This window comes from Solenopsis invicta, chromosome 1 (genome assembly GCF_016802725.1).
Source record: "Solenopsis invicta isolate M01_SB chromosome 1, UNIL_Sinv_3.0, whole genome shotgun sequence".
In the NCBI taxonomy this organism is placed as follows: domain Eukaryota; kingdom Metazoa; phylum Arthropoda; class Insecta; order Hymenoptera; family Formicidae; genus Solenopsis; species Solenopsis invicta.
This window is the reverse complement of record NC_052664.1, coordinates 28,014,052-28,036,420: the sequence shown is the minus strand read 5'-3', so window position 1 is coordinate 28,036,420 and position 22,369 is coordinate 28,014,052. Positions and strand designations below refer to the sequence as shown.

The following is a 22,369-nucleotide window of genomic DNA, read 5'->3' as shown; positions in this document are numbered from 1 at the left end:
GCACACGCGACGTGCAAAGAAAAATCGTAGCAAATTCTTTGAATTAAAAGCCAAAATTATCCAATCGTATATTTATTTGCGTCAGTGAACTTGACGTCTCTTACGAAAGACATAAGAAAATATAGCAAGATAAAACCGAATTTTTTTCGAATTTGATAGAGTTTTACAGATTGTTTCATCTTTTATTTTATTGTAAAATACAAATAATATATACATCGCAAAGATATAAAACAATAATAATATGGGAAAATATATTACCTTTTCTGTTTACAATACATTACAAAGATATAAAATGTACAATAATAATATGGGAAAATATATTATCTTCTCTGTTTACAAATGTATGATTATTCCTAAGCTAGTATGTCAAATAGTTTTTTGTAACGTTCCTTCCATTTTGCTCGTATGTCAGCTATATTATGCTATAGATTAATAAATAAAGATAATAAATATATGTCGCCCACTTAAAAATATCTAAATTAAATATATATGAAATATTATACGAAACCTGTAATATGTGTACACCTCGTTGGGTGAGTACGATCAGCTCCTTTATTCCATCGTTTGTTATGTCCATATAACTTATGGAATGTACGGGAGCGTCAAATAATTTTCTAGTGGCTAATTCCCATATGTCACCTAGCAATGTAAAGATCAGGACTTCCTGACCGTAAGTACCAAGCAATATCTCATTTTGGCCATCCATATTGATGTCCGCTATACAGCAGCACAGAATACAATCTGACGATTCGCTGCCGTTCAATATCACATCTTGTTTCATTCCATGTCGCAATATATCTCTGCCGAAAAACAAATGCTTGCATCTTAATCGTCATAAAATCAATATTCATTAACTTATAAACTACTTACTTAAAGACAACAGCGTTATTTGTACTTGAAATAACGACGTTTAATTTCGGGATGTCATCCTTTGGGACGCATTCCTCGGCTGAAATTTTTTATAATTTTTATCTTTTATCTTATATGTTACATATAAATGATGTATTTAAAATATTTACAATTGGCTACGAAGGTTGGTTTACTAATGATGTTCTTATGTGGAAATACTATCACACTTGGTACAGGCTTGTCGTATCTCAGCATCCAACTTTGAGAAACTTGCAAATCCACCACATTCACTATGGCAACTTTGACTAGACCGCATTCACAGCCGACGGCGGTGACCCTCCTAATTTTACATGCGTAAGATCATACACATATGATATTGAGATAAGGGAGTGAAAGATAATTTTATTTTATTATTACGAACCGCTTATAATTGTCGTAATAATAAATATTAATCCACAGCGCGATCGCTTGGATGTCGTGCAGCTCCGGAAAAAATTTTTCGATCGAAGACTCGCTATAAACGTGGCTTAGTTTATCTTCCCTTATCATATGAATTCTGTAATCGCTTCCAGATATTAGCCAGACTACCTATAAATTTGAGTTATAGGATGAAACAACAGAGAACAGTACAATTGAAAGATAATTGAAGGATTTCCTACACAAAAATTAAACAAGTTATTCTTCATTAGTATCATTAACATGAATAAGTTTGTTCCAGTAAAAAAACAAAATATAGGAAACATAAATAGTAAATATAATATTCTAGAAAAATCAAATTCAGAAGCTTTTCACTTTTTTCCATTAAATAAATCCTCAAAATACTACTCAAAGCTTAAAACTTTGTTCTGATACTTATTATATGTTTGAAAAAAATTATCATATTTATAGTATGAATAGTTTAAAGATAAAAAGATTTTTTTGCTAAAAATTTAAAGTTTTTATACAAGAAATTCTTCAATTATAACTCATCGCATCTAACATCTAATATACCTCTTGTGTAGAATTCTGTTGTGGTAAAACGGTGTGATATAAGTGGTAAGGAGTATATGATAGCTCCACCATGAGACAATTCTGTGCTATGGCTTCAATCGAGCTACCTTCATCTCCCTCGCCGTCTACTGCACCCTCCGTGTATATGTTTAAATACCTTTCTATCATGTCTGTACTTGCTTTCATAATTGTTATGCCTATTACAAAACTGTCCCCGGTGTCAGATTTATTGTAAGCATCGATGGAAATAATTTCTGCGCCACCTAAAGCAGATAAAAAAATTGATTTATACTCAATACTATTGATTAACCTTCTAAAGGTAATATTAATCTGTAACAAAAATTTTACATAATCAATAATACTGACTGATCTTTCTCAAGCATCAATATCACTATGATAGGGATATTGATGAAAAATGATATAAAAAAGAATAAATATTAAGTTTATTTTAATAATAATAATTCAAGATTTATAATTGATGGCAGGTTTAAAAGCTAGTTTCACAGCCTCAGGTTATTCTTAACTTGATCAGTTGATCTTTCTATTGGAATTGACCAATCACTAAGTTTATCATTAACAATAAGTAGAATTGATCCGAAATAGTCAATCATGGTTGACACTTAATCAGTTGTAAACGTTAATTGGAGATTATGAAACTAATCCTAATAGATGTACCATGAGCTCTGAAGAGTTAAAGAAACAGAAAATGCATATCTTTGAACTTAACAGCTTACATACTGGGAATATATGTAAACAGTAATTCCTTCACCATAGGCCTCAGAAATTCTGACGTTTGATGATATTCACAGGAGTATATCTTTCTCTTCAAAGATGCCACTAACAGCTTGTTGGAACTGTTAGATGAGCAGAGTTTGGTCATAGAATAAATGTTCCCCTGCGACGCTAGGGGAAACCAGTGTGCATCAATGAGATTGCTCGTCATCATAAGTCATCAGGAAGACTTGATGCTAAAATAAAATAAATATGGTAAATATAAAAAGCATTTGTATATACAAGGGATATTTCTTTAAAACCTTATTGCAAAAAAGTAAACATTAATTAGCAATTTATTAATAAAACCAACATAATCAATTCTATTTACAACAAAAAAGTCGAAATATTTTAATTTTGTATCATATTGATCAAATCATGACCAAAAATGACATAAATTTGATTAATATGATGTCAAAGTTGACATTATTTTAACTTACAGTTCTCCTTAGGTATGCATACGTACTCGTCAATAAATTACCAATTAATGTTTCCTTTAAAAATGTCCTTCGCACTTTTTATACTCACTGTACGTAAACACACTTTTCCTGGGACATTCGTAGAAAAAAAAAAGAGGCGAACGAACCTTTAAACACAAACTCATACCGAATCGAGGTTATATTTATTACAGTGTACCCAAGTGTATCATCGCGCGGGCGCATCGGGAAAAGCACCATCCAATGTCGATCTGGCGGCAAACCCTCGTAACCTTTACTGTTTACTCTTCATCGATCTCGATCTCGTCACCGATCCAAATCATCCGAGGAATCCGTGTAATGCATTCGAGCGAGTGCATCGCGAAAGCCGGCGGGGAAAGTGGGCGGAAGAAAAGAGAGAGAGAAGAGAAGCAACTAGGAGAAGAAGTCATGCCTTTCTTTTCTTCTTCTTAATTCGGCAACATAATTGTCGCGTGTGCACGCGTAGTTTCGCAATATCGCTTTCGTAATCGCGGCGCGTTGCCTTGACGGAGAGCTGCCGCAGCGACACGGATGACGCGATACATGAAAGTGGGTGTTGCCCAGTGTTGCCCGTCGCGGTGCGGCTCAGTACTCTCTCAGTAGTCAGTAGTACGCTTGCACGGTCCGGATCAGTAGTATCTGTCGCGACTCGCATCGTCCGAATTTTCCCACCGACAGGCGGTAGAGACCAGCGGTAGTGCGGAGCAACGAGAACGAGAGTGTCCACGGCTCAAGCTCACACTTGGTAACGTATTCCTTGTCTTTCTTTTCTTTTTCTCGCCACTTCCCTGTTACATTCGCGTCGATGACGAATCACCTGACGCGAGATCTGTCTTTAAAGTCGACTCCAGTCGAGTTCCGACTAGCCGGTCGATTTAATCTGGAAAATTGTCTAAAGCGATTCGATGCTTCTAATATCAATTTCGACTAATGTAGATTAACTTGAATTTCGATTTAGCAATTGCCTTTTATCTTTTTTTTAATTATAATTAATTTAGAAGAAGAGTAAGTTGATCCGAGATTCAAATTAATCTATGGAGATAGATATAATTCGTCCTTTATTTTATGTGGCGAAAAATAATTTTATATATTTTGACGAAGTAGATCACAGTATCATTTGTGGTTTCTTAGGATTTTTGTCGACCGGGACACCGCATCAGATCTCGTCACAGATTTATCGTGAGTCGCGAAATCGTGATCGCGCCGACTCACGTCAAAAACCGATAATTAGTGAGCGAGCCGATGACGCATATCCACTGTATTTCATTGTTGTTGATTTTCTGTTTTGCTAGGTAGTTTCCTGTTCCTGACAACAGGAGAGATAGAAGATCAAGATGTCGCAGCAGCAATATTATCCGTTCAAGGTGCGTACGTGTGAGGATCAGATTTCGCAGAAAGATTACCCAGAGTAGCGAAATTATCACCGATAATTAGCGACATCGATCTATTTCTGCGGCGCCGGCCCACGGCGTCGATCATCCGTATTTTTAACGCAAGCCTAGTTTCCAAGTCGATTCACGTTTCATCGCGAGTATGACTAATCGCATACAAAAGCCAAGTAGAATATTCTTCGTGATTAAATCTAATTATGAGAATCTTGCATAAGATATTATCTGAAAAAAATATAAATGCCTAAATTAGTCATCAGGAAATTTATTTTATAATTTTTTTTTAAGATTTGTAATATTACTGCTTCTCTGAAAGTTTGATGATTAGAATACTAATATATAATTATCATAAATTTAATTCTGAATTTTGAAATTACATAAACTTTAATTTATTAACTTTTTTCTAAAATTAAAAATTTATTTATGTAAAAGGAAAAAAAGTTGTTAATTTAATAAAGAAACATTCTTCATATTTAAAAAAACAATAATTCTTTGTTATTTCATATAAACTTAATTAACGATTAAAATTATTAATTTTATTTGATGATCTAAGTATAATTGTTTTGTTATTTAGAATAAGTATATATAATTTTATTTAATATAAATATATAATGCTTTTTAAAATTATTAACTTCTAATTTAGCTTAAGTTAATTAAATTTTAACGCAACTTTTAACTAACATAATTTTTTATTCATACAACTTTTAACATGATTAAATTGTTTAAACTATGAATTTTAATTTAATTTTAAAAAGTTTTTAATTTATCTTAATTCTGTTAATTAATTTATAAAGTATCTGGGCTAAAATAACTCATTTAACAAACAGACTCATTTAATTAATTTTATTTTTTAAAACCTCTGTAATGGGGACATGCAATGCTCTGAGGTTTACAGTGTATTTCATTAATCTCACAGAGTTGAAATCACATAAAAATGTATTTTAACATCTCAAAAATAAAAAAAAAACGTGGGCCTTATTTAACTCAAGTACTTTAATTATAATTATGGATTTAAAATGCGCGATATTTCTTTTATAAACACAAGTATATAAACGTGCAAGGATAATTTTGACTAAATATAATTGGCTTAATTGGCGATTAATTTAGCAAGCAACCTATTTTGTAGTTTGGAGAATATTTTAGTCACATTCAACAGAACAGTTATTTTATAACTGTGAGTTTTTTTTAATGAGCTTAGACTAATTCTTTAAAACTAAAAGATTAGTTTATTCTCAGTGAAAAAACTTTCAACAGTTGTAAAATTATTAGTTCTGCTAAACATGGACATTAACTTTTTGTTGTTTAATAGAGAAAAAAGCTGTAAACAATTTTTTGTCGTTTAATAGGGAAAAAAGTTGTAGAATGAAAAAAGATTAGATTGATGATAACGAATTATATAATGAGTTTTATCAGAGTCACTCAAAATATAGACCTTGTGAAATTTGATTGTTAATTATCTGATTTATTGCGTTTCAGTGCACTCCAACTGTATATCCCGCCGAGCCGTTCGATGCAAATGCGGACGCCACTATTTTGCGTAAAGCAATGAAGGGATTTGGTACAGATGAAAAGGCGATCATCGATGTGCTTACGAAGAGAGGTATTGTACAGAGACTGGAGATCGCGGAGGCGTTCAAGACCATGTATGGGAAGGATTTGATTAATGATTTGAAGAGCGAGTTAACTGGGAAACTGGAGGATGTCATTGTTGCCCTCATGACTCCGTTGCCACATTATTATGCCAAAGAACTGCATGATGCGGTGAGCGGTATGGGTACCGATGAAGAGGCAATTGTCGAGATTATGTGCACTCTTAGCAACTATGGCATCCGTACGATCGCGACATTTTATGAAAATTGTAAGATTTTTATTATCTCAGTTTATTATGCACTTATATAAATAGAGATTTTCTTGATTAATTAAGGAATACATTATTCTGAACAGTGTACAACAAAACACTTGAGAGCGATTTAAAAGGCGATACATCTGGTAATTTCAAGAGATTGTTAGTATCCCTCGTGCAGGCAAACAGAGACGAAAATCAGGGAATCGATCATGCCCAAGCAGTTGCCGATGCTCAAGCGTTGTACGAAGCTGGTATGTAACGAAAAAATTTTTTCATAAAATTTCTTTCGGAAAATGTGACTTAATTGAAAAATCAAAATGTTTTATTATTTTTAATGTATTTCGTGATGCTCAATGTTTCATATTTCTAATTTTGGTACAGGTGAAAAACAGTGGGGAACAGACGAATCTCAATTCAATGCGATCTTGGTATCTCGCAGCTATCAGCAGCTACGACAAACATTTATCGAGTATGAAAAAATATCAGGGCACGACATAGAAGTTGCCATAAAGAAGGAATTCTCTGGCAGCATCGAGAAAGGCTTACTTGGAATAGGTAAAACTTCCAAAAATAAAACGTATAAACGCACTAATTACATATCTATTCGGATTGTCACGAATATATCATATTAACATTCCTATCTACGAATCACTTAACAGCTACTGATTTTATAATGTGACTAGCCTTTTATGTTTCATGTTTTTTATAAGCAGATACCGCGTGCCTCGTTATCGATTGATACAATTGTACAATCGAAATAAACTTGCTCGATGCATTTCCCGTTTTATTGTGCTTAGGCGAGAATAATTGTACGTTTCAGTGCGAAACACGAACAAGTGATTGAAATAGCAGTTCAATGCGAGGAAATTATAAGTCCTTGAATGCAACGGAATATCGATAATCCCGATAGTATAGTATGTTCACGAGTCGAACTTTTCGTGAATACCTGGTAACCCTACATTTACGCCGTCTCTGAACTTTTGTAAAACGATCGAAAAGTATTTTCACAGGGCAGAGGCAAGTTACCGCAGCGAGATCTTACACACAGCTTTTATTTACCCATTTGTAGAAATATTAATATGATTGTTGCTGTGATTACCAGATAATTTTTAGAGTTAGATATTTTCGAACACACGACAACATTTAGTGTATAATACAGGCATACCTCTAAAATTTGTTTTTATCCTCCTCTAATTATTTTTGCTCATATGTAATGACCTAATTTTATGATTCTTTTTGATCCCAGAATAATAGTATAAATCTATACTTCTTATTTGGCAAAAGAGAAATTTTAATATTTCCATTATCGTGTAATAACTAAAGAGATGAATTTAAGTTGATTTATAAATATGCATGAAAATATATGGTGTGGACACCCATGTGGTATTGAACCTTGTATATACATGTCCTCCAATGATGTTGCATGGCAACTGTTACATGTAACATATAAAACATTTATTACTACATCTGTATACTTCACACATAAATGTAGTATAATATAACCCGCATAAGATCCGAATTGAGTACTGTAGTAATATCTTTACAGCATGGAAATGAATGCTCCCATGTCATTTTACTCTCACATTTCCCCATATATTTTTCAGTACATAATGTTATAGTCGATACACGTAACGTTACAAATCACTTTAATTTTTGATTGACAGTGAAATGCGTGAAGTCAAAGGTTGGATTTTTTGCTGAGCGTTTGTATGCCAGTATGCACGGCATAGGTACGAAGGATCGAACACTAATCCGTATCATTGTGTCTCGAAGTGAAATCGACTTGGGCGATATTAAAAAAGCATTCGAGGAACGCTATGGAAAGTCACTGGAAAGCTGGATAGCTGTATGTACTCCAAATTATGTGCTTTTAAACAAAAATTTGTTCTATCATGTGAATTATATTTTTGAATGTTTGTAATAAATTTATTCTGTCGTCTAAATTATATTTTTCTATTGATTGTGAGAAATTGCTCTAATGAATGTACATGTTACAGGGAGACACTTCGGGAGATTACAAGAAGGTGCTTCTTTCCTTGGTTTCCACATAATTTGGTGAAACTGTTAAGGATCCAGGTGCACATTTGCCTATTGATGCATAATTTATAAAAAAAAAAACAACTTTATATACGCCTGCACAAATTCCAGCTTAACATCGCCTAATGTACTAATAAGGAATTAGAAAAGGTACCTTGCTGCATTTTTAAATATTATTTTTGTAATACTTTTTTGAAATTTTTACTGTATTACATAGGCCAGTAAAATTTCTGGATGTTCTACGTTTCAATCTCGTTTATATATACAAATTATAAATTAAATTATATTTTATATATTCTTATTTTTGTCAAGATTTACATAAAGAATCTCATAATGTAAGAGTGAGAAATGGTTAAGAAATTGATGAAAATAAATTTAAAAACATTCTATATAGTTTATTTATTTCTTCGCCTTTCATTCATATATATCAACAAAAAATAAAATACATATTTGTATCTGTCTGTACAAATCTAGAATATTAGAACAAAACTTTAATCGGGAGAATATAGACTAAGCGCGAGGAACCCTTGGCATGTTACACTTCTGCGTATTTTGACTAGGCGCAATCTGATTAATTAACTTTAATCGTTAATAACTCTGTAAATATTAAGAGTTATATGACAAAAAAAACGTAAAAAGAAAAGGTCATTATTTTAAATTGATTGCGAACATCTTTTTAATGCATAGACTTGTGATGATGAGTGTAAATGTGATAAAACTAACTAGAAAGTATCACAAAAAAAGAAAACAAATAGAATAAAGAATGTCATTGTAAGATAGATTCTATTATAAAATAAACAAATGCTCATTTGGAACCTGTAAGTCTCTTCAAAACAGAAATTACTAGAACATTATGCTGTGTTTTCTGTTTCACTTGTATTTTTTTTTTGTAGCCCACTTCTTAGCCACTTCTTAGACCACTGAAGGGGTTCAGAAACTAAAAACGAAAGGAAAAAGATTCTCAGTATCTTAAAAATATACTGCATATTTTATATATATAAAATAGTAATGAAAATATTGTAAAACATTTTCATTATCTGAGAGAATAGATTAGTAAAGAAATAGAAATGTTTAAATAATTGCATTATTGAAGAGAAAAAAAAAGATTTTTCTTCATATACTTGAAAACTTTATACATATATTTACTATTTTATTTTATAGATTGTACAAAAATATGAATAAAATATATATAATAAATATACAAATAACAGTCCTTTTTTCAACTTTCCATTTATTTTTTTTAAGTTTCTGCCAAATTCACACAAAAAATTGACTTCTTTAAATTTATTTCTCTTCATATCTCAAATTATTGCTTACATCAATTCTATTGTTATAAACATTTTGATACAAAATGACATATCATTAAAGTAACAATATTACATGAATATTCTTATTTTATGCAAGAAGGGACAGAGATTATATTAATAATAGATTCCAAAAATATTTAAAAAATACTACACACGTATAGGTCAGTATTCATAGTCAAATTTTATTTCAAGACGGTCTTAATAATGTCTTAAGATGCTTATATGATTCTACGATTGATTGTGATGACATCTGAAGACAGTATTTAGTATCTTATCTTAAATATATCCAAATAACATTTCGTGCAAAAACAAAGAAGTGCAATCTATTTGCTAGCAATTGTTGCCGTCATGTTGCCATGATAATTGCAAAATTATTTACTGAATTAAACTTTTGCTTATATATTACCAAAGTAATTACTTCTGATATTAAATAAAGTTGCCGCAATTTTGTCGAAATAATGCCATAATTATACATTTTTGTCTGTGTTCCGAAATTCACTATGAGTATTGAAAATCTATAATTCACATTACATGTACACTTTCAATATTTTGAGTGAATAACGGAACACACTTTTTTACTATAATTGTTACTGCTGTATTTAGTTTGTATGTTTTTTTTGCTTGCAATATTTCATCAAATAAGGACTCACTTTATTGACAACTTGATCTTGTTAACACTACCTTGCAACATTTTTTTAACAAGTTAGCAAAATGTCAATAAAATATTAAATGAGTAAAATTCATCTATGAATATTAGCCATAGTAATAGTACATATATATAATATATATATATATATATATATATATATATATATATATATATATATATATATATATATTATATTGTGTGTGTAATATTTATATTCTCAATAGAGAATAAAAAGGAACCAGGATTCAAACCTGAATCTTCCAAATTTTGTACAGGCGTTCTACCACTTCGACCACCAAAGTATGTACAAATTGTAAAAATTCAAAATTTTTAAAATTATTATTTGGCACCAAGACCCATGATTAACACAGGCCTTCTAATCTTGTATCGAAATACAATATTACTTGGAAAAAAAAAAAAACACATTGGTTCTACTCTATTTCAATTACTATGATTTTTTATCAATCAATATTTCTTTATCAATTGATTTGTTTGAGCTTAAAGTATTAGAAAAATAATTAACCTTGATTATTAGTGACACTAGCATTTTTCTTTGAATTAGTGACGCTAGTATTTTTCTCTGGATTAGTGTCACTAGCATTTTTCTCTGGATTAGTGTCACTAGCATTTTTCTTTGGACGTCCTCTAGGCCGGCCAGACGCGAATTTCTTAGCATAAGTAGCATTCTTAGTATAATTATTCGGATTAAACATCGCAGGCATTTTCTGAAAACATCTAATAGCTGGTGTTGTAATCATTTTGTCTATAGGTGGCCATGGTGTTTTAGGTAATGTTTCAAACATTCCAGACTGACAAATCGTATGTAAATCAAAAGCATTTTCCCTGAAAAGTATTTCTGAATATGTATTTTTTCTTTTTTAAAGTAAAATCTATTGTATATATAATTAAAAGATTTCCTACAAAAACCAATCTTCTTTTTAAAAAAAATCTAAATTATGACGTTAAATTATTCTCTATCGGTAGCGTCACATCGTAAACAATTTTCTGATAAGAATAAAAAACGAGAAATATAAATAGGTAGCAAATATAAAATTTTAATAAAAATAAAGTTTTTTATGTTTCTCTTTTAAATGAATCCTTAAAATATTAATCTTAAAATATTAAGTCTACAACTTTGTTCTTATACTTATTTTACATATCCGGAGACAAATTACCATATTTTTGCAATGGATAGTTTAAAAATAAAAAGTTTTGTTTCTTGAAAATTTTTTGGATTTATTTGATTTTTGTAGAAAACCCTTCAATTCTTTTAACAGAATAAAGAATTAAATTCGTTAAATTTACCTATAATCGACTTGTTTATAAACATAAGCAAACGGTCCATTCTGCGGTATATATCGCATAATGTATTGGCCAGGAGTTAAAGACGATAATACTTCGATTATATTATGCAAAATGCTGAGAGAATCATCTACTTTAACATTATAAAGTCGTTTTATCTCAATGCTCAGTGACATTGGTGTGTGCCTTTCTATTTGTATTACTTCTGCCGTATCGGTTGTTATCCTAACTGTAATGACAAAATATTTATATATAAAATATAATCAATATAATTAAAGAGTAACTCCATAATAGCAATTAATTCCATCAACAAGTCTCGAATTCGCGAATAATTCTTCGATTCTGATCTTCATTTTTTACATGATTTATACAAAACTGATTGAATAATTAAACGTTTGAAAGAATATGAAATGTTTTTGTAATATGAGATTTTTATCCGAGAACAATAAATTATTAATATATACACATACACATAATATAATTATAAAATAATACCTCTAGCTAATGATGTCTTTGGTCTAAATTTTAATGATATCCACTGGTGCAAACCTTCTTCCAATGTTATAGCTTCAGCTCCCATTGCTAATTGATGCTCCATCTTAGGCGCTAATATTAAAGACTTTGAGTTGTCGTTTGGTAACACCTGCATGGCAAAAACAGATTTCATATTTTATAATCTTATACTGATTATTAAAAAGAACAATATGAGAAATATTCTTACCTCTTTGCCATCTGTCTTCGTACGAACTAACATTTTATATTCCTTTATGTTATGTTTTATCTGATCATGGTCTGAAGATGCTACGGGCCCTAATGTGAAAAGATTATACAATACATTTTGTTGCTCATTTATTTTAGAATCAGTTTTGCCACTTGCTAGATCATCTGATTTCTCTGGTCCCTCCTCTTCTGATAAATACAAATCTTCTTCATAGATCTTAAGATGATCATTGCATAAATCACTCTCTGTATCTGAATAGTTTGCAGCCTCCTCGAGTTTGTCCTCTTTCATGTGTTTTGCTCTAAAATATTTGTCATAATACATACGTAACAAATTCAACTTTAATACAATATATAATTTATGATTAATACTCACTTGTCTAATAATTCACTTTTAACAAAATAGTGTCTAAGGATGTATTTATAAACCCAGGTATTCTTTTCAGATACAGTAGCCTTGGCAGGTGGTAATCTTTTATTGACGTAAACAATATTCTTTTCATGATTTGATTTTACAATTACTGGTATGAGCCATGGTTTTGGATAATTCGGATCTACGTTGCTTAATAGACACTTGAGGCCGCTAGACGAGATAACAAAATCTGCTTTGGCTTCCACTGCAAGACTCTCGCAGTATGTATCCTCGCTCACGGGCAATTTAAAATGTTGTATCACTTTGTCGGGTGAAATGCATGGGGGATATCTTTCGAGCAACGTATTAGGATCCATAAATAATACACATTGCTTATCGAGTTTTGGCAATATCACCTCTGGAAGAAAACTCTGAAAATAATAATGCACATTTACATTTAATATGTCGGATAAATATCGATTGTTACGTCGTAATAACTTGCCTGTCGTAAACAAGATGTGAATGTTAATTTAATCTCTTTATTTTTCAAATTTTCAATCTTCTGTATAACAAGTGGTATGTTTGTAGATTCAACATAATATCTCGGTAATTTTGTAAACCTCTTCATTTTTGTCTGCCATTTAATTATCGCAAATTTATTACATTTGATCAACCATTGACGACTATCGTTCCATTTCTGCTCTACAAACTGTAGAAAGTCATTCTGCTCTTCAGATATTATCTCTTGCAGTGCCTAGAAAAAGTTTCATTAAAAATAAATTTTTATTTTTCTTTTGTCTTAATTAACCCAAAGAAATCTAAATAAAAAATTATCTGTGTAAAAGATATACAAATTGTTTCTATAATTTACTCATACATTGGAACATGTTTTGAATATCTAATGATTGTTTCATTTAATCTGAGCACTGATTACTGCTCTCATTTTTTTAAAACTCTTTTTTTAATGTATTGTTTTAGAATAATCAAGTATTAATTTTTCTATTATTTATAGAAATTAAAAATATTTAATGTTTAGTTACCATGTATTCTTGGAACTCTTTTCTCTGTTTCTCATTTATTATCTTTTCATTGTTAGATAATCTCAAAAGAACATTGAGGCAAATAGCTTGCTGAGCCTTGTTCAACCGAGACACTCTGGGATAGTTAAAAGGTACTTTTCTTATACCAGGCACATAAGATCTGCGTTCATTTTTCATATAAGAGTTCTCATCTTCCGAATCAGGAGAAACCTCTTCATCATCCTCGCGGAGGTATTTCTTAATCTGTTTTATATTGACATCGGCGTAATCATTTAGGATATCTTCAAACGGATTTTTAAAGCTATCGCACATAATTCTATACATTGCGCTTTCATGCTCCATTCTCTCGTCCCTGACGAATACATTGTCTATCATATCCTCCAATGCAGGATGCCTACAACGATACGACAGTATTAAAAAAAATGGGTAATTATATAGAATACGGTCCTCATCTCCTTCAATTTCATCGAAGACCACATGTTTACATACCAGTCAAGGTTTCGGAATTTCTCCATGTTCAAACAATATTATTCTTACAGTAACAGAATTGTTTATACTTCGAAACACATCTTTTTCTTGTCACAAGGTTGATCCCCACAAATGACGAGCATTGGTCAGACCAACTTTTACGTTGAATTTAATTACAATAGTTTTCTATAATGTATGTACGTATCATTCTTCATGCATCTCCGCTTTCTTCCTTTTCGTAATTTTTTACTACTTCAAACTCCAAGTGCAAAAAGTGTGGTGGTTTGTTTACTATTATTATTTGTTTTTTTTTAAACTTGTCATTTCTCTTCTCGATATATTCCGTTTGTTTTCTGTTCCTGAACTCCCTGAATTAGTGTGCACTTAAAATGAAATAGATATATATTTGAAAGTTAGTGAAAGCAAGAAGAAACGTTCCAGTGCAGTCTAGTGCAGGAACAGAAAACAAGCCTATTGCTCGATATCAGAACGTGTATTTATTGCACTTTCAGTGCAGAACGTACATGAAGGTATAGGTTTGTTCGAGTTGCTTGAAATCCCCAAAAATTTTTGCACTCGAGATGAGATAAATATATATTCGATCGTAAGAAAGAGAGAGACGACAAAGAAATTAATTCAAAAAGGACAGCAACACGAACAGGCCTCATAAGAAAGTGCACGTGCAAGTAAAAACTCGTCTGTCAGCTGGGTAAATAATAATATATTTCTTTGTGAAAAATCTCTGTTTATTTTGTTAAATACCCGAGTCGTGTTTTGCTGTTTTCATAAAAAATTGATAGTTTAAAATCGCTAATAGTTGTCTCTTGTCTCTCCTTCCAACTCTTCCAAGGTCGGCGAAGTGCGGCGAAGTTACGTCAAACACGATTGGGACAATCACTTCGTCAAAATGAATTTCGGAAGAGTGGCTAATATTAACGTGTTTCACAAAATTCGACAGCTCGGTAAGTTTTGCGTAAATTTCTGACAGTTTCGAGTGTAACCTTTTTTTCGTTTCGCAAGTTAAACAAAGTTTCCCATATGTAACCTCAAAATGCGTTTACATAATCTTTCGATAAACACGCAGTAAATTTCAATTGAGTTTTCTTGAGTGTCTAGTGATTTTTAGCATATTTTATTTATTAATGATCTTATTATATCAATTATTTTTCAATTATTTCATTGTTTTAATTTTTTTATTATGTTTTTTTTATATATTTAGTATTAGTATATTTTTATATTATTTTATTAACTAAGTGAAAAAATTATGGCAATTAACAATTCTGTTGCAGAAACATTGGTTAAGCCTGGTGGTTTACTTGTGCGAACTTGTAATCCAACGCAGTTTCCCAAGTCTACATCAAGTCTTGCAAATCTGAGCCGCTCTGTGATTCCTAATGCAAGCAATTATCCAAAATGCAGTATTTTGTCCAAGGTTAACAGTCTTTGTATTCTTATTTTGATTTTATTTCTATTTGTTTGCATTGTCTAAGAAAAACAGGAATAAATATGTAAATTTATAAAATATATTTGCTAAATCTAAATCTATAAAGTACATTTTGTCTTATTTCTTTCAGTTGTCTGCACAATCAACAGTTAGCATAACCCAGACTCGCGCGGCAAGTGCTCATGGCGACCATGTACGCTTATGGGTGATTGAGAGAATAGTATCTGCATCTTTCCTGGCACTAATACCTGCAGCCTTACTCTTGGAAAATAAATTTATTGATATAGTACTGGCAGCTGCCATTGTCATGCACACGCACTGGTAATTGATATTTTCTGACATTTTAACTTCTTTTTTACTAAATAAAATCTTGTTTTTTTTTTAATGTCTATATCATGGAAAATATAATAAATTTAAAAGAATAATTGTGTTTTACAGGGGATTGGAAGCTATCATTCTTGATTACGCACGGCCGATCGTTGTGGGTACATTAGTTCCAAAAGTGGCGTTTTTCATGCTAAATTTAATCTCTGCCGCTACTCTCGCCGGTTTACTTGTGTTGATCTATAATGGCCCTGGTCTTACAAAGGTTATTAAGAATGGCTGGGCAATAGGTAAAGATAGACAGAAGGCTAGTTAAATATTATTGCTACAGCAGAGATCATTGTTTGTGTTACATATATGAAGAAGATAATAGTAGCTTATAAATTCCAGAATAAATTATTTACTTATTCAACAACGTTGCTTTCCTCTTTGTGCTACCTAACTTTTCATATTTTGCGACTTTTATATGCAAATTGAATGACAGTGAGTTGAACATTTATAAATATTTTGTTTTAAAAATGTATTTCACATATTAGTTTAAATTAAAAAAAAAAACTTTATTATTGTAAGATTTTGTTACTATTAATTGATTTCGTTTTTCTTTAAATCATAGCAATTAGTATGATTTACTAACTAAAGCAAAAATCCATCTATTTGCATAAAGTTATATACTCTCTTTAATACTAGTCATTTTTATAATTTACCACTATTTCATCCAGATAAAGTCTGAGATAGTTAAAAACCATAGTTTTTTAAACCATTGAACATTTCTGACCAATCTTATGTGTAAAGGATTGTAATATATAATATATATACATGCGAGCTAAAAAATATAATCAATACCATCAACATTTATGCTACAAATTATAACAAACAATATTTTTTCTCATTATTGTCATCACATGCATAATAAATGTATAACAGATGGAGCTCCACACAGATCAGCAGGCCAGCAGAAATTTATTTGCCAGTAGGAGTAGCGACCTTGTCTATGAACGTCGCCAGTTTTACGTCTCTCTGTGACAATCCATTCACGTCGTGAGACGACAAAGTGATATTTACTTTATTGTAAACATTGAACCACTCGGGATGATGATCCATTTTTTCAGCCTGTAAAGCCACTCTTGTCATAAATCCAAAGGCCTGAAAATTAAGATGCATTGTTAGTCAGCAAATGCACAATAATTGTAAACAACAATATTTTTTATGGTGTACCTCATTGAAGTTCTTAAATACAAACTCCTTGTAGATTGCATCCCTGTTCGCTTGGACAGTCCATCCCGTTGACAACAACGGACTCAAGTTCTGCTCTCGTTCTTCTGGAGTTAATTTACTCTAAGAAGGATTGACAGATTTCCATAAATTATCATAATTTATTTTTTATACAACTACAATTAAACACAATTTGATTAATATATCTCTTTGTTGATTGTTTATAACATATAATAGTGTCTTTATACACTCCTTTAACAATATCTTTTGTACAATTTTTATTAATATCGTGCAGAATACACAAAGTGTGACAGGACTTGTGTAACAAGTGGCTGACCGTCGTCATATCACTTTCACCGCGAAGGACTCGCCCGACAGGTGGATTAATACGTCTTAATTATTCGAACAAGATGCTTTCTGATCTAAACTATTTGCGGATTTGAGATAACTTCAACGTAAGGCTTACTTACCATTTTGGTTTTCTTCGAGATAGCAGCGGATAAATCTCTGCGGTCTAGAATACGCGATATATATTTTCGAAAGCAATCCCCTCCACTTGCTCGTCTGGTCAATACCGCTATCATGTTATGTCGAAGGCTCGTTCTCTGTGGAGTTTTAAAATACCAGATCTTTCACTATCACGATGTCGTAATCATGCAGCAGACGTGATAAACGGCTTGTTTTTTTTTCTTTTTTTTTTGAACGAGTCGGGAAGATGAACTAATTTCTAAACGATTCCGCCTAACCTCTTGTTTCGTTAGATCCTACCGTATCGGTTTGATACCACAGTCAAGGATAAGTCCAAATACTGATATATACTGTATAGAGTATAAGTGCTCATACGGATAATCTCGAGAAACAAAGAAATTATTTTATGAATATTATTATTAAATTTGGGATACTTTATAAAATACAAAATATCTCGTTTATTTGATTTTGATAAACATGTATCAATATATATAATAATAATAATGATACAAATAAATGTATTAATGTACACATTTTATTATCAATATATTTAATAACATGTTTTTAAACTTTTTAATTAATCTTTTTGTTAAATTTATAAAAATCACAAAGAATTGTATTGGAATAAGAATATGGAGACTTGCATTTTTAATATTTACATTTTATGTGATATTAACATGATCTTATAAAAAAATTACACAATTAAAATAATCTATACTTATAAAATAATTTAACAGTTGAATTATTGTTTGGATTTCGATTTTTTTCCTTTTTTTATTAATGATATCGGTGGTGGCAACGGTACTTTAAGCACGATGATCTTTTTATCTTCTTTAGTGGATATCGCTCCGATAATCTTCGCGAGATCAATCAGCTTCTTTAAACTCGTTCGCATTTCGAGCATAACTCGGAATGACTCCAGATCCACCGTGAAATTTAATATCGTCAGTGCAAGAATCAAACAGTGCACGAGGCCTTTATCCTTCATGGAATTTGGTCTCATCCTGTAAAAAAGATTTCTTTAAATAATATAATACTATACTATTATATGAATGTACTAAAGTTAGATATCAACTAGTTAAAAAATTAAATAATATTTTTCGCAATTTTTTCTAGTTTTTTGCGATAAAGAGGAATCATAGAGATGTACATAAGCATCAAAGATTATTAAATTGATTAGCAATTTAATTCCGTGGTATTACATTCGGGCTTCTTCTACATTTTAAAGTTCGACAAATATGCGGTGCGCAGTTTGGGGAATCTTGTAAATGTTTATAAATTCTTCTAAAAAATTATGAATTATTAAGAACTGCTTTCGACTAGTATTGCCATTTTCGTTATTTAAATACGTTGATTTACTTCCCGGTCATACTAGAATTTGTTTGTGTTAAATAATAAAGTTAAAAAGTTAATAATTTTTTATTTTAATACATTTTATATAAATTAAATTTTAATTTCAATTATTTTTAAAACACATAAACATTTAACTGTTTTCCCAAGTTAAACATTTACATGAAGAAAAAAAAAAAACTTTTTCATATAAAAATAATATTTCTGTGTTATTTAGATAAAATAAATTAACAAATAAAGTATATAATTTAATTCGTCATCTATATTGCAATTATTTTGTTATTTAGAATAATTTTATTTTGAAAAAGTATGTACTTTAAGTATAATACTTTTCAAAAGTAACTTTTAATTTTATTTAACCATGGATAGAATTGATCAAACATGGAATATCTTTCAAAATTAGTTTTTTTTTGTTCATTTTGTTGATAACTTTTTAACGTAACTAAATTAGATTTATAAATTAATTTAATATAAGCCATTAACTTTAACAACTAAAACTTTCATCTTATTGAAGTTTATTCGCGCAATTGGTGCGGTCGATTCTTACTCACCGTCCATTCGGGCTGGGCACGCTGTACGTGTCTATAATATGCTGATTAACTTCCTCAGAAACCGAGCACACAACAACGTCGCGTTTCTTCGCGAGCTTCAGCGGCATGCCAAACCATATGTTGATCATTTCAATGTAGAGCAAAAGGGCAACCTTATTCACACTGTCTGGATCAGATTGTATAGTTCCTAAAGTACGTTTGAAAAATGTTCCCTTCCTATACAATCAAAAAAACAATATATATAATGGTATTGTACAATTAAAATAAAACATAGACATCAACATTGATAAAGGATGTTGTGTATAAGTACCCTTCCACATCTCCATTAAGAATCTCCATTGCATGCTCGTATAATGTTTCCAATTTACTTTTTGGAATAATATCATAAACATTATATACATCTTTGACATTAGTTGCATTTCTGTTACATGTAGGTAGTATTGCATTCGAGATATTGTCTTCAACTTGTAATTGAGTTGATAAATCTAGTCTGTCGATTTCAACATCTAAATACAAAATATAATTTAATGAGTTTTTGTACATGATAAATGCAATTATTTTTTGCTTTATGTGATAATTGGTTACTACATAAAGATCTAATTATAATAATATGAAAAAACTGTCTTACTTGATACTGTTTTCTCAAGTTGTTCCTTAACGTTATCAATATTGGTTTTTAGCTTCTCAAATTGTTCAGTTCTACGTTTGACTTTCTTGGATCCAAATTGCATATTCAAAAGAGTAATTTTTTCGTCCAAGTCATTCTTATTGTCCTCATTGTCAGGTTTTTCAAGTACAGGCGTTACTTGCCATCGTTCAGCTTCAAACAGTCGTGCCTTGCCAGTTTTCTTATTAAGAAGTACTAGCATTGTTCGTGTCGACTCCTTTGTACAATCTGGTCTGTCACCCTTGTAGACAATATGACCGTTTGACAAGGCTAATACAGTTTTGTTAGCCTTTTGATCACGGAATATGCCACTTGATATCTCCTTGACTTCTTCATCCTTAAGCTCACCATTTTGAAAATTTACTGTACAAATTTATGAATAAGATTTATTTAATAATTTGTATAAGACAAATATATTTTTTTCAACAAGTAAATGTAAGATATTATGTTTGAATATATATATATTAAAATATAGTTAGAATATATAACAGCAATGTAAGAGACAAGATTTATCTTACCAATAATTGGCTGAATTTTGCTCGGCTGCGTAACAACGTCTTCAATAATCGCTTTCAGTTTCATTTTTCAATCATTTGTTCATAAGCTTTTCGCGCGATACATACAGGTTAGGATCACAACGTGAAAGATTAATAATAGGCCCTATTCATATCACGCGTTCGATTTGTAATTTTCTAATAACTGTTGCTCATTGGACACAAGAGCGCTTTCCGAGCGATAAAATGCGATATAGTAGCCAATCAATGAACAGATATTTTCTACGTCACTGCTGACGCTTCCAAAAAAACTCAATAGTATTGGATTTTAGATTGTGCAGTTTGAACTAGGCTTTACTGCATCTAATGGCCAGTACTGGCGAAAGCAGTGGTGCCAGAGATGCCCCGCACTTGCGCATGCGCGTTGGTTTACAACTGAGATAGCAGTATTGTAGCTATAGACAACGCTGTGGGGGATATGAGATTTGCGCACTTGAGTCATTAGTTAGAATATCTTTTTGTTATAATTTAGCAACACAATTAATTATTTTAATTTAATTAGATTATATTACTACGAGTTATGTCTTTATACATTGTGTCCATAATTCTATTTTTCTTTGGGGTGACTAAAGACGCCAGTTTCACGAACGGTTTAGATACTTTACTGGCGCTACTAACTTTGCACATGCGCGAGTGCGGAGCATCTCTGGCATCACTGGCTGTGTTCCGTTTTTACTGGCAGTACTGAAAATTTATAGTTCACGTCACATATACTATACATTTTCAGTACTGGCAGTTAATATCGGAACACAGCCACTGTGTCTATGCCGCCTTTAATCTTGCCTGAGGGTCAATCATGTAATTTCACGTGGAACTTTTCACGTTTCACTTTTCACTTTTCACGTTTCACTTTTCACTTTTCATTTTTCATTTTTCACTCATAGAGAGTTCACGTGAATCTTTTCACACATAGCGATTATGTATGAATAATGCGCGGAAGTTTAGTTTAGGATCCGAAATTCACCATTAGAGTCTCTATCATTGCAACTATCAAGCGATCGTGAAAAAAGTTTCTACCTGCTTTTACAGTATAACTTCTACTGTAAAAATTTTATTATATAAAAAAAATTGTAAAAAAAATATTCATAAATAAATAGCAATATTTCTTAGTTATATTGCATAAACTTAATTTACAAATATAATATATATTACATTTATTTTTAATGATCCATATATTGTAACAACTATTTTATTATGTAGTAATCTAATACTCAAAATTACATTGTAATTTAATTCAAACATTGTTTTTCAAAATTAATTTTAATTAGTTTTTTATGTGTGCAAATTTTAAAGTAAATTAATTTCATTAGTCATTAAATTTAACTTTGTTTAATTAAAAAATATTGAATAATTTAGAATACGACCTTGATCAAAACTGAATTCTCCGCTCACACATGTATTTTCCAAATTTATAAGTTATAAACACTTACATGATTGATTAATATTCTATTTCACAAGACGCACCTTTCTTATATCATTGTGTATCAAAACGCGTTTAAAGTATATTTTTATCTAAATTTGCATTTGATGAAACCTCATTCTATATAATTATCAAAATATCAATTTGTCAAATATAAATATCAAATCTAATTACATCACAAAAGCATTATTTTTATTTATGT

The 22,369-nt window shown here is 30.9% G+C and overlaps 6 protein-coding genes across 9 annotated transcripts; 2 read left to right on the top strand and 4 right to left on the bottom strand.

Annotated features, from left to right (window-relative positions):
• Positions 1-161: 161 nt before the first annotated feature.
• Positions 162-3,354, bottom strand: LOC105203612 (KICSTOR complex protein kaptin). 3 transcript variants are annotated; one of them, XM_026134218.2, is made up of 8 exons: positions 3,139-3,354; positions 2,578-2,807; positions 1,840-2,102; positions 1,271-1,437; positions 1,020-1,189; positions 871-949; positions 509-800; positions 162-422 (listed from the first exon to the last, which is right to left on the bottom strand). In XM_026134218.2, the coding sequence occupies exons 2-8, from the start codon at positions 2,783-2,785 to the stop codon at positions 354-356; spliced, it is 1,248 nt and encodes a 415-aa protein (XP_025990003.2). In that variant the 5' UTR covers positions 2,786-2,807; positions 3,139-3,354; the 3' UTR covers positions 162-353. The 3 variants fall into 3 exon arrangements, with proteins under 3 accessions (XP_025990003.2, XP_039310059.1, XP_039310062.1); XM_039454125.1 differs by having other exon boundaries at positions 3,051-3,263; XM_039454128.1 differs by having other exon boundaries at positions 3,077-3,230.
• A 48-nt stretch (positions 3,355-3,402) lies between these two features.
• Positions 3,403-8,728, top strand: LOC105203613 (annexin B9). The gene is made up of 7 exons (XM_011172456.3): positions 3,403-3,813; positions 4,361-4,432; positions 5,933-6,314; positions 6,401-6,553; positions 6,684-6,857; positions 7,967-8,148; positions 8,300-8,728. The coding sequence occupies exons 2-7, from the start codon at positions 4,403-4,405 to the stop codon at positions 8,351-8,353; spliced, it is 975 nt and encodes a 324-aa protein (XP_011170758.1). The 5' UTR covers positions 3,403-3,813; positions 4,361-4,402; the 3' UTR covers positions 8,354-8,728.
• On the bottom strand, positions 8,714-14,549 carry LOC105197980. Its single transcript, XM_026134217.2, has 9 exons — positions 14,199-14,549; positions 13,710-14,103; positions 13,172-13,423; positions 12,694-13,100; positions 12,319-12,619; positions 12,093-12,240; positions 11,601-11,826; positions 10,819-11,138; positions 8,714-9,276 (listed from the first exon to the last, which is right to left on the bottom strand). Exons 1-9 carry the CDS (start codon positions 14,222-14,224, stop codon positions 9,191-9,193), a joined length of 2,160 nt encoding a protein of 719 aa, XP_025990002.2. The 5' UTR covers positions 14,225-14,549; the 3' UTR covers positions 8,714-9,190.
• Positions 14,550-14,690: 141 nt separating this feature from the next.
• Positions 14,691-16,360, top strand: LOC105203611 (succinate dehydrogenase [ubiquinone] cytochrome b small subunit, mitochondrial). 2 transcript variants are annotated; one of them, XM_039454134.1, is made up of 5 exons: positions 14,691-14,886; positions 15,028-15,139; positions 15,467-15,609; positions 15,752-15,942; positions 16,060-16,360. In XM_039454134.1, the coding sequence occupies exons 2-5, from the start codon at positions 15,085-15,087 to the stop codon at positions 16,259-16,261; spliced, it is 591 nt and encodes a 196-aa protein (XP_039310068.1). In that variant the 5' UTR covers positions 14,691-14,886; positions 15,028-15,084; the 3' UTR covers positions 16,262-16,360. The 2 variants fall into 2 exon arrangements, with proteins under 2 accessions (XP_039310068.1, XP_025990005.2); XM_026134220.2 differs by having other exon boundaries at positions 14,745-14,886; positions 14,995-15,139.
• Positions 16,361-16,760: 400 nt separating this feature from the next.
• On the bottom strand, positions 16,761-17,922 carry LOC105203610 (probable pterin-4-alpha-carbinolamine dehydratase). The gene is made up of 4 exons (XM_039454147.1): positions 17,904-17,922; positions 17,628-17,762; positions 17,161-17,280; positions 16,761-17,088 (listed from the first exon to the last, which is right to left on the bottom strand). The coding sequence occupies exons 2-4, from the start codon at positions 17,739-17,741 to the stop codon at positions 16,906-16,908; spliced, it is 417 nt and encodes a 138-aa protein (XP_039310081.1). The 5' UTR covers positions 17,742-17,762; positions 17,904-17,922; the 3' UTR covers positions 16,761-16,905.
• Positions 17,923-18,242: 320 nt separating this feature from the next.
• On the bottom strand, positions 18,243-20,912 carry LOC105203609. The gene is made up of 5 exons (XM_026134219.2): positions 20,712-20,912; positions 20,155-20,556; positions 19,837-20,032; positions 19,527-19,742; positions 18,243-18,629 (listed from the first exon to the last, which is right to left on the bottom strand). Exons 1-5 carry the CDS (start codon positions 20,773-20,775, stop codon positions 18,368-18,370), a joined length of 1,140 nt encoding a protein of 379 aa, XP_025990004.1. The 5' UTR covers positions 20,776-20,912; the 3' UTR covers positions 18,243-18,367.
• Between the last annotated feature and the right edge of the window lie 1,457 nt (positions 20,913-22,369).